This window comes from Cucurbita maxima, unplaced genomic scaffold (assembly GCF_002738345.1).
Source record: "Cucurbita maxima cultivar Rimu unplaced genomic scaffold, Cmax_1.0 Cma_Scf00011, whole genome shotgun sequence".
NCBI lineage: Eukaryota > Viridiplantae > Streptophyta > Magnoliopsida > Cucurbitales > Cucurbitaceae > Cucurbita > Cucurbita maxima.
The window spans coordinates 162024-172231 of record NW_019272027.1 but is presented as its reverse complement, the minus strand read 5'-3'; the positions used below and the strand labels follow the sequence as shown (position 1 = coordinate 172231).

Below are 10208 nucleotides of genomic sequence, written 5' to 3'. Positions count from 1 at the left end.
TTTTTTTTTTTTTTTTTTTTTTTTTAATAATTTAAATGCTGCAGGTCACAATTCGATGATTTACTTTGTTGATGAAATTGGTCCTTCCCCTCTAGCCCAGAATGTTGCACTTCGAGATTTGCCTCTTCGTGATGTGGGTCAGCATCCATTTTTCTTTACTCTTTGAGTATTTCTTATAATTATTTAAATACAATTTACTATTTCGCTTTCTAATCTTGAAGTTTTTTTGGATCAATATAACACTCTTTCAGATACTATTTGTTAGTGAGAGAATGGTTATAGGTGTAGGATTCGATTGCAATCCTATGGTTTTTGCTGCTGATGAAAGAGGGATCTGGTGAGCTAAGCTTTAAATAGATTGTGTTATCTTTAAGATGTTATAATATTTTAAGGAATATGTAAAGTGATTTATCTGCTTTCCTTCCCCTCACCACAACTAGGAGCTTTATAAGATTTCTTGGTGAAAGGAAAACAGCTTCAGCTTCAAAATATGGATCCCAGGTATTGCATCCATTTAACTTTGTCAGTTAACAATACTTTACAACTTAAGCTGGAAACAGAATGCATTTTCTACTGGCTGAATGCTTAGTAATTTTATATATCTTTTTAGTTAGGTCTGCAGATGGCCTGATCTAAATGGGTCGTTGCCTGTTCAGTTGTTCCACCCTGTCTGAATTCTCAGGTCCCAGTACTCCCTACTGGGCTTGACGGGGCTGCAAGTATATGGACTTAGCTTGACTTTGAATATTGGTTTCCCAGTCATTTTTAATAATATACATAAATTTGAAAATTTGAAAATAGAGTATCAAATGAAAACAATGATTTAGAAAAAAGTGTCTAGAAAAACAAACAAAAATAATAAATATTTGAAAAGAAAAAAAAAGATTATTTAAATAAAGATCAATACAAAGGCTAGTGCCCTTTGCTAGTTGGTTTAACTTTCATGGCTATTTTCCACATCTTGTTCATCAACTAATAGACTTTTCCAGTTGGTTTAACTAGCAAGCTGAATTTGTGAAACGCCTTTTTTTCTCAATCAGTTTTCAGAAGCATTTGGGAAGTTATATGGTCAACCGAGGCAAGATGTTGGCAATGAATCAGTTGAATCTTCAAGATTGCGCGGAATTGTCCACGAGAATTGCATAAAGTATGTAGTTATTGAATATATTTTCTGTAGCTTCTACTTGGTTGATTTTGTGAATTACTTTGATTCCTGGGAAGGATGCCCCATATCCACTTAATTATTTGCTTATCCAGAGAGCCATCTGTAATCTGAGCGAATTAGCAAAAAGTGGCTATGGACATGGGGTGGCCTTCACATTGTTAAATGTGCATGACGTAATGATTTGTTTTTGAACTGTAGTTGTATTGTGCCTCTTAGAGAGCGAAGGGTTTCCACTATAAAGAGATTCAGCACTTCAGGTTTGTTAAAAGGAAGAGATATTGAACAAATCTTAGTCCTTCATTTTTATTTATGAACAAGATCTGTTGTGTGTCCTTAAGTTCTGAAGCCTTCATTTTCATGTCTCGAGAATGATCGAAACTTATGAGAAGGCTGGTTTTAATGGAAGCTATTTGCCCTGACCTTACAGGTTTGGATGGAAAAGTGGTTATTTGGGACTTGGAGGGCCAGGCTGATCTATCTCAATACTTGTGAACCTTGATTCATTAACTTTCTCACTACCATGTAAAGAATCTTGCTCTCGGCAGAGTCACATGCCTTGTATATCATAGCAGCTGTGAGGAACTGATTGCTTTTTCTTCCTGTAGCACACAAGCGAGTTTGATTTTGTGTATGTATGCATTTTCAGCTAAAATTTTGCTCTTAGAGATTTCATACACATCATTGGAGTTCAATCCCTCTCATTTAGGTCTCAATTTATGTTCAGACTATTGGTTTTACGTCTTCTATAATGTTCTCTCTCTCGAAATACTTCGTGTCGTTTCATATTCTGTGCTGTTTGTGTTTGATATGAAAATATCAAGATTAAACTCGGCATGAACACAGACTATACTGCAAAGAGTTGTAGTACTTGTTCAAATTGTGGGTGCCAAATGAAGAAAGACAAGATTATAACTTGTAAGTTGTAACTGTGCTTCTTTACAAAATTTTGGTAGGGAGAAAATATTTATTTTTCGAAAAATATAAATGAAATATTTTTTTTTTACATTCAGCTCTCTCTCTCTCTCTCTCTTTTGATCTTTCAAGAATATCTCCATATTATTCAGCTAAAATATTGTTTTAAAAAATAAACATACATTTTAAACTTAAATTTTTTCAATTCAGTAGCATTTTTTATTTATCATTGAGAGCAAGCTGATGGGATACCTATTTTTTTAGTGAAATATTTATCCAATTTATATATTATTAAATTTTAAAAAATATTGTTTTTTGTTTTATTTTAAAAAAAATTGTTAAATTTTAAAATTTTAAAATTTGTCAGATAATTTTTTTAATTAAATGAAAAAAAAAAAAAAAAAGTTGAATTCCCTCAATAAATGTATGAATAAGAAGGTATAGAAAGTATTTAAGCTACCATACAGACGTCGGCGTCGTTACCAGTATTCCCTGCGCTCGTCAAGCAGCGAACATGCTATCCACTCTGCAGCCTCCTCGCTATTCCCTTTCTCGCTTCCCTCTCCATCTTCCTTCTAAACCCTTCTTCTTTCACTCCAAACAAACCCCGCTCTCATCTCCATATCCCATCGCCAATGCCACTCTCACCGACCAAATTGCAACTTCCGCTTCTTCCCCATCTCTTCACTCCCAAATTCTCTCCATCCGCCATTCCCTTCTTTCCCGCCAATTCACTGCCACCCAACTTGCCGAGTCCTATCTCAATCGCCTTCGAGCATTGGAGCCTCACCTTAAGTCATTTCTCCACGTCTCTGATAGCGTTCTCTCCGATGGCCGCGAGATCGATGACAAAATTCTGAGAAATGAGGAATTGGGTCCTTTGGCTGGGGTCCTTGTCGGCGTTAAGGACAACATTTGTACTGCGGGTATGCCTTCCACTGGTGGGTCTAGGATTCTTGATGGGTATCGACCGCCATTTGATGCTACTGCTGTGAGGAGAATCAAGGAGTTGGGCGGGATTGTGGTTGGGAAGACTAATTTGGATGAGTTTGGAATGGGTAGTACTACTGAAGCCTCCGCTTTCCAGGTTTGCGTTTCTTCTAATATTCCAAATTTATAGCCTTCCCCTGCTTTCAATCATATGGGGTACTCGGAAATAAGGGAGGGAAGTGTGTGTGTGGTTGTTTGTTTTCTTCTCAGCACTACGTTTGTCGTGAAAATGAACAGAGAGGGGACATTTCTATGGGGGATTATCATTAGAAAATTGAATACAGAGCATTTTATAGGGTAAAAGTGAGGCTGTTCATTCCTTAGGTGACTGCAAATCCGTGGGATTTGAAAAGGGTCCCGGGAGGATCATCAGGAGGCTCCGCTTCAGCTGTTTCTGCTAGGCAGTGTGTGGTGTCTTTAGGAAGTGATACAGGTGGAAGTGTGCGGCAGCCAGCGTCTTTTTGCGGTGTTGTTGGGTTGAAACCAACGTATGGTCGTGTCTCAAGATTTGGACTTATGGCCTATGCTTCATCGCTTGATGTTATTGGGTGCTTGGGGACAACAGTTGCTGATGCTGGGATTCTTCTACATGCAATTTCTGGTCATGATACACTTGACGCCACTAGCAGTAAACGAGTAAGATTGGTCTATACTTCCTCTGTGCTATTGTTTGAAGTTTTGTAGCGTTTGAAAGGAAGATTGGTCTGTGCCTGCTTCTTCGAAAATTTGAAGTTGCTAAGTGACTTTGGTAGTCTCATGCTGCTGTTATTGATTGTTCATGATGACGTTTTCTCTCTTGATGATGTTGAAAACTGTAGAATGGGATAATGAACTACGTTTATCACTTCTGGGGCAATTCCATATTAGGGTGGATTCTTGTAGCATTTTTTTAACTTTTTTTCGCGCACGTTATTCAGGAAGTTCATGATTTCACGTCGCAATTTACTGCTGTTGATTCATTGGAAAGTAAACCCTTGAAGGGATTGAGGATTGGCCTAATTCGTGAAACTCTTGATAATGGTGTTGATGGTAAAGTAAGTTCTGCAATACGTGCTGCTGCTTCACATCTTGAAGAACTGGGATGCTCCATCAATGAGGTATATTTTCTTTTAATTCCATTGCTTTTGGTGCTTTACTTTCTAGTTGACTAATTATTTCTGTTGTAGGTATCACTGCCATCATTCTCTCTTGGGCTGCCTGCCTATTACATTCTTGCATCATCTGAATCATCTTCAAACTTAGCACGATATGATGGTGTCAGGTAACCTGTTTATATTCTTCTTCAAAGAAAAATCATCTAATATCTTTCATCAAGAGAAGACAGTGACGTTGAATCCATTGAATTGTTATTTGATTCTCTCAATTGAAGAAACCATTTAAATACCTATATATATTTTTCAGGTGCTTTTGTTTTGTTACTGTATTGTGTTGATAACTTATTCTGATTCAATTTGGGCACTATAACCTACATATAGATATGGAAATCAAGCTATTGCTGATGAGCTAACTGGCCTATATCAAAATTCCAGAGCAACAGGATTTGGTTCAGAGGTACTAGTTGGAAACTCTTAAAATTTCTCTTGCATTGACATCCAAGATTTTCGCTCTTTATTTCTATTTTATTGTGAGATCCCACATCGGTTGGAGAGGGGAACGAAGCATTCCTTATAAGGGTGTGGAAACCTCTCCCTAGAAACCACATTTTAAAACCGTGTAATACGTAACGAGCCAAAGCGGATGATATCTACTAGCAGTGGACTTGAGCCGTTACAAATGGTATCAAAGCTAGACATCGGGTGGTGTGCCAATGAGAACGCTGAACTCCCAAGGGGGGTGAATTGTGAGATCCCACATCGGTTGGAGAGGGAAACGAAGTATTCCTTATAAGGGTGTGAAAATCTCTCCCTAGCAGACACGTTTTAGAGTCGTAAGGCTGATGGCGATACGTAACGGCCCAAACCAGACAATATCTGTTAGCGGTGGACTTGGGTTATTACGTGAGGTGGGGTAGAATTTGAACCTCATCCTCTCTACTCCGGGGGAATTAATAACACATTTTCTCATTTCAGGTGAAAATGAGAATTTTGATGGGAACATACGCTCTCTCTGCTGGTTATTATGATGCTTACTACAAGCGTGCTCAGCAGGTGCCACGTCAACATTCTCTATTCTTGATAATTTACAACGAATGTTTGATAAGAGCTTTATGATTGCAACGGTGTTTCAGGTGAGAACCATTATTCAGAAAAGCTTCAAGGCAGCATTAGATGAATATGATATCTTAATATCACCAGCTGCTCCATCTGCCGCTTATAAAATTGGTATGCCTTCCAAAATTTCATGTCTTTCAATTCCTTTGTACACTACTTTTATGATCATTGTTTGTTAACAGGTGAAAAGGTGAACGATCCATTGGCAATGTATGCAGGTGACATCATGACTGTAAGCATTTCTGCCGCCCATCTTTTGAGTTCTTCCCAATATATATAGTATCATCTGAAACTTGAATTAGAGCTCCTTCAACTGAACAACCTTTATTTGTTTCATGCCCTTGACAGGTCAATGTTAACTTAGCTGGACTACCTGCATTGGTGTTACCTTGTGGATTTGTTAGAGATGGGTCCTCCGACCTCCCTGTTGGCCTTCAAATGATTGGCGCAGCGTTTGACGAGGTACGCGTCATTTACCCTATTGCACAGCATGTTGGTTCGAAGACTATGATTCTCTGTCTGGTTAATTCTGTAGCTTAGAAGTGATTATTAACAAAAAAAAGTTAGAACAATTTCGAGAAATATCGAGATGGTTGAGAAGAGAAAATTAGTTGATGGATGATAGTACAGGAGTGAATAAGCAGCTTGTGGGGAACTTGAACTTTAGAAGTTTAGAACTCTGAAGCATTGCCAAAAATGTCCATCGTTGTTTACAGGGAAAGCTTGTTAAGGTGGGACACATCTTTGAGCAAACTCTTCCAGACTGCAGATTTGTTCCACCTCTACTAGCCGATCACATTGTGGGTTAGCTCCAAGTCTGTTGAGTTGTGAAAGCACCCAAATTGGAAGCTCATGTGTTATTGATTATTATTCGGTGAGTGCTACAATTCAAATGGATTAGATTCAATTGGTAAAATTTTGGTTGCTATTATTGGGACCTAAAATGAGTCTTCATTTGGGCATTCCTTTGGTATAAATTGGAGATTGAAGTATTTTTTCTAACCATTTTAAAAGTTGAAACGATTACAGGTTGGGTCGGTTGATGATTACATGAGTTATTTGGATTGGTAATCAAACCCAATCCTCTATTTTCAGGTTGAGTTGTCGGGTTTAATTTTTTTAAAATTTAAACAATAACGACAACTATTACTACAAACTCATGATAGACAACTGCAACTGGACTACTTTTGTAAATGAGAATGTTTGTCTTAGAAACATAAGGTAGAAGAGAAGATAAGGCTTGTGATGCTGCTACAAATGCCGAGCATGACACCGACAACCCTAAAAAATTTTTATATATATTTTTAGTTTGGGTTGGCCCAAACTTGCACTAAGCATATTGAACTCAAACCTGACTCGACCCTCGACCTATTGAGTTCCAAGAAAACTAAACCTACCCCTTTCCGATAACCTATCTAATCGAACCCAACCCTTATAATGCGAGTTGCATGAGTTCAGATTGTCAGGTTTAGTGGATACTCCTACCAAAAGTTTTGTTGTAACATTTTTTTTTAATTTATCGTTATTAATTTTAATTATAAGAATAAATAAAGTATAGAATATAAAAGTTGCATATTAAACTTAGAATTATATGTAAAAATTGCGCAATGATTAAAGATTTAATTTTGTCAAGAGTCGATCATCAATCCAAATTTATTTTAAACTTTTCGAAAATTAGGGTTTAGTTTAAATTAAAAGTAAAATAAAATAAAAGGAAAAAGGTAAAAATTCCTATTTCATCAAAATCAGATTCTAAAAACCTTTTTAACCATTTGTCTCATTATTGACAAATTTTCAATCCACTTTGGATCGGATCTTCTGGAGATTGGAGCAGAGTCTTTGAGTTCTACAACAGATCACGGCATTTTACTTTATTGCGCACCTTGAAGATCGCTGTCCCGTCGGAATCTCGGTCGATCCATTGTTCCGATCTATTCCATCTGTTCGGCGCCGAATCTCCGCTGCTTACGTACTCCTCCGACACCAGGTTCTTCTCTACCCTCTCCATACTAGCTTATTGTTTGAATTTCTTTCATGCTTCTTTAGAAACTCGGTTTGTGTGTACGGTTCCATGATCCACTTCTAAAGCTGCTTCAGCTGTGACGTTATGTAATTATCGAGGTTGAGTATGGAATAAGGGGGAAAGGAGTCGTTTTACTTTTTCACTTGCGTTTTGGAACTGCGATAAATGATTAGGTCGAAGAAGTTGTTAGAATCTGGATTAGGAAAGGAATCCAAATTTGTGACTGGTAGGTGCTGATCATAATTTCGCGTGCAATCCAAGTCGACTGTTCATAAAAGAATTATGTACTTTTTTCCCCTCTTGAGATCGGACCGATATAGTGAACCATGAGATTAAGTGTCCTGGCGTTTATTTTCTTGCAACTATATATTGTGTGTGTTTCTGTTATATTTCCCTGATAGCAACCTTGCCTTATCTTCCCGCTTAGATATTGAAAAAGATGTCGGGCCAGACCCAACGTTTGAATGTGGTTCCGACGGTTACAATGCTTGGAGCGATGAAAGCCCGTCTTGTTGGTGCAACCAGAGGTCATGCTCTTCTCAAGAAGAAGAGTGATGCTTTGACTGTTCAGTTCCGTCAGATACTCAAGAAGATTGTCTCAGCTAAGGAATCAATGGGGGAAGTCATGAAGACATCTGCATTTTCTCTCACCGAAGCAAAATATGTTGCTGGTGACAACATCAAGCATATTGTTCTTGAGAATGTCCAAAGTGCCGCTATTAAGATTCGATCTCGGCAGGAGAATATTGCTGGTGTAAAACTCCCAAAATTTGAACATTATTCTGATGGTGAGACCAAGAATGATCTCACAGGGTTAGCCAGGGGTGGACAACAGATCCAGCTGTGTCGAGGCGCCTATGTGAAGGCAATTGAGGTTCTTGTAGAGCTTGCTTCACTTCAGACGTCATTTTTGACTCTTGATGAGGCAATTAAAACCACAAACCGCAGGGTTAATGCTCTGGAGAATGTTGTGAAGCCAAGGATTGAGAATACTATAAGTTACATTAAGGGAGAATTGGATGAGCTGGAAAGGGAAGATTTCTTTAGACTGAAAAAGATACAGGGTTATAAGAGAAGGGAAATTGAGAGGCAACGTATCAATGCCAAGCTATATGCTGAGGAACAACTTGCTGAAAAGATATCCTTGCAGAAGGGCGTTTCCATGACTTCAGCTCACAACTTATTGTCTGCAGCTGCTGAGAAGGACGAGGATATTATTTTTTGATGTTAAGGTTGGTTTTTTTTGTCTAAAATGTGTGGCTTTCGTTTGCTTATCTATGTTCAAAAATTTATTTGGTGACTTAGGTGGCTCAAGGAGTAATCCCAATAAAAAAACCATATGCTCTAGCCAAAATGTATTTATTTGTTTTCTCTGTTACTTTCAAGGCTTTCAGGTCTTGTAAACATTCCTTCACTTGACAGTTCATCTGTTTCTTGAGATACAAATATTTTGTTGTATCATTCTGAATTTGTGTATGATTGGTGTGTTCTTTATCCACTCCATGTAATTCTTGGGTAAATTATGTTAATCAGAGGCAGTCCAGTTTCATATTTTCGTACCAATTACTTGTCTGTTCTTTCCTGCTTTGGATGGAAAAGTGAAAGGAGGATACCAGATTGGTCATTAATAGGTTCGTTAAATGCTAGTGAACATTTTGCTGTCCATGGCTGAATAGGTTCTTGAAGCTAGAGATTTCTATTGATGGTGCCATGACATGTGCTATAGTCCCTGCTATCTACCCTTTTTTCTTACCTGTCCTGGAAAGGTGCAAGATTCCATAGATTTCAATATATGTTACTTCTTGTTGATTTGATTTGTTTGATTCATAATATGTTTGGCTCATGGCTTAGTAAGTCTTGAATTGTGTAGTCCTGGCCTACAATTTGAGGTTTTTGATATATGAAGTAGATGTGAGCATAAGAAGTGGACATTAGAAATGTAGATTTTTTATTTCTTGTGGGATTAAGAGCCATAAAGCCCTAGTCGTGTAACTTATGTCTATGATACATAACCTTCTGATCTCAAACTATACACTCCTTGAAAATTCTTACAAGACAAATTAAATAGTACTCAAACATGCTATGGTAAAAGTATATAAGAAAAATGGTGAGTACATAGCTTGGAGAAGTTACCAATTCACTCACCATTACTCAACATTATTGTTCACGAGTTGAAGCAAGAGTAAAGTTCCCATGTGCTACAACTTGGTTCACTAATTCATTAGAGTGCGAGGCATGACAAAGGGGCTGAGGAGTTGTTCTTGAAGGGACAAGGAGAGTGAGGATGAGGTTTTATGGTTATTGATAAGACTCGGGAAGAGGACGCATGGATGTGGAGAAATGGCATTAAAGATCGGGCAATGGCTCCCCAAAATCATTTGCCTCAAAACACGATCCTAGACTAAACCTTAGCGAACCATGTTCAAACATAAGGAAGAGTGTAGGAGAGGCTGAAGATCGGGTACTGTATGAATAAATGTTTCTCTCTTCCCACTTTGTAAACATACAATATGGAGTTTATATATCAAAGAAATGTCCAACAAGAAAGCTATGCACGAATACACAATTGACTTCGAAATACTATGGAAGGGTCAAAACAAAAGCCTAGAAGGTAAAAAATAATCCCCAACTAAACTGTTAGAAAGAGAACGTTGAGGAGAAGCAGCATCCACAAACAATCATATCACAACGGAACCTGCATTTTGCCAAAACATGAAACCATATCTCTTCACCAGTTGCCTCGTGTAAACTGAAATGCATTGCGTTGGATTGCTACTTTGTCCAGTTATTGGAACATCTGAAGGAAGTTATTTGCATATGCCATTGGTTTCACGTCAGGATGCGGCTGCAATATCAATGAATGACAAAAAAATGTAAAGGAATCAACAAAAAAAAAAAAAAAAAAAAA

The 10208-nt window shown here is 37.8% G+C and overlaps 4 protein-coding genes across 7 annotated transcripts in view; 3 read left to right on the top strand and 1 right to left on the bottom strand.

The window, feature by feature from the left end:
* LOC111486386 (actin-related protein 2/3 complex subunit 1A-like) overlaps positions 1-1931 on the top strand; it is a 5606-nt gene extending 3675 nt beyond the window's left edge. Inside the window, exons 10-15 of the mRNA XM_023133489.1 lie at positions 45-133; positions 252-337; positions 441-501; positions 1041-1147; positions 1364-1422; positions 1593-1931. Of these exons, the coding sequence (XP_022989257.1) occupies positions 45-133; positions 252-337; positions 441-501; positions 1041-1147; positions 1364-1422; positions 1593-1657 (467 nt within the window). The 3' untranslated portion in view covers positions 1658-1931. The remainder of the gene's footprint in view (positions 1-44; positions 134-251; positions 338-440; positions 502-1040; positions 1148-1363; positions 1423-1592) is intronic.
* Positions 1932-2544: 613 nt separating this feature from the next.
* Positions 2545-6320, top strand: LOC111486276 (glutamyl-tRNA(Gln) amidotransferase subunit A, chloroplastic/mitochondrial-like). 2 transcript variants are annotated; one of them, XM_023133335.1, is made up of 10 exons: positions 2545-3164; positions 3392-3703; positions 3985-4164; positions 4234-4328; positions 4543-4618; positions 5137-5214; positions 5295-5388; positions 5460-5509; positions 5626-5739; positions 5994-6320. In XM_023133335.1, the coding sequence occupies exons 1-10, from the start codon at positions 2592-2594 to the stop codon at positions 6084-6086; spliced, it is 1665 nt and encodes a 554-aa protein (XP_022989103.1). In that variant the 5' UTR covers positions 2545-2591; the 3' UTR covers positions 6087-6320. The 2 variants fall into 2 exon arrangements, with proteins under 2 accessions (XP_022989103.1, XP_022989104.1); XM_023133336.1 differs by lacking the exon at positions 5994-6320 and adding an exon at positions 5851-5889 and having other exon boundaries at positions 5626-5778.
* Positions 6321-7051: 731 nt separating this feature from the next.
* LOC111486278 (V-type proton ATPase subunit D-like) lies at positions 7052-8798 on the top strand. The gene is made up of 2 exons (XM_023133341.1): positions 7052-7264; positions 7728-8798. The coding sequence occupies exon 2, from the start codon at positions 7740-7742 to the stop codon at positions 8523-8525; it is 786 nt and encodes a 261-aa protein (XP_022989109.1). The 5' UTR covers positions 7052-7264; positions 7728-7739; the 3' UTR covers positions 8526-8798.
* Positions 8799-9762: 964 nt separating this feature from the next.
* The window catches only part of LOC111486277 (serine/threonine-protein phosphatase 5-like), a 5909-nt gene continuing 5463 nt past the window's right edge, over positions 9763-10208 (bottom strand). For all 3 annotated transcript variants that reach the window (XM_023133337.1, XM_023133338.1, XM_023133339.1), the window contains exon 13: positions 9763-10145. In XM_023133337.1, the coding sequence (XP_022989105.1) occupies positions 10086-10145 (60 nt within the window). In that variant the 3' untranslated portion in view covers positions 9763-10085. The remainder of the gene's footprint in view (positions 10146-10208) is intronic.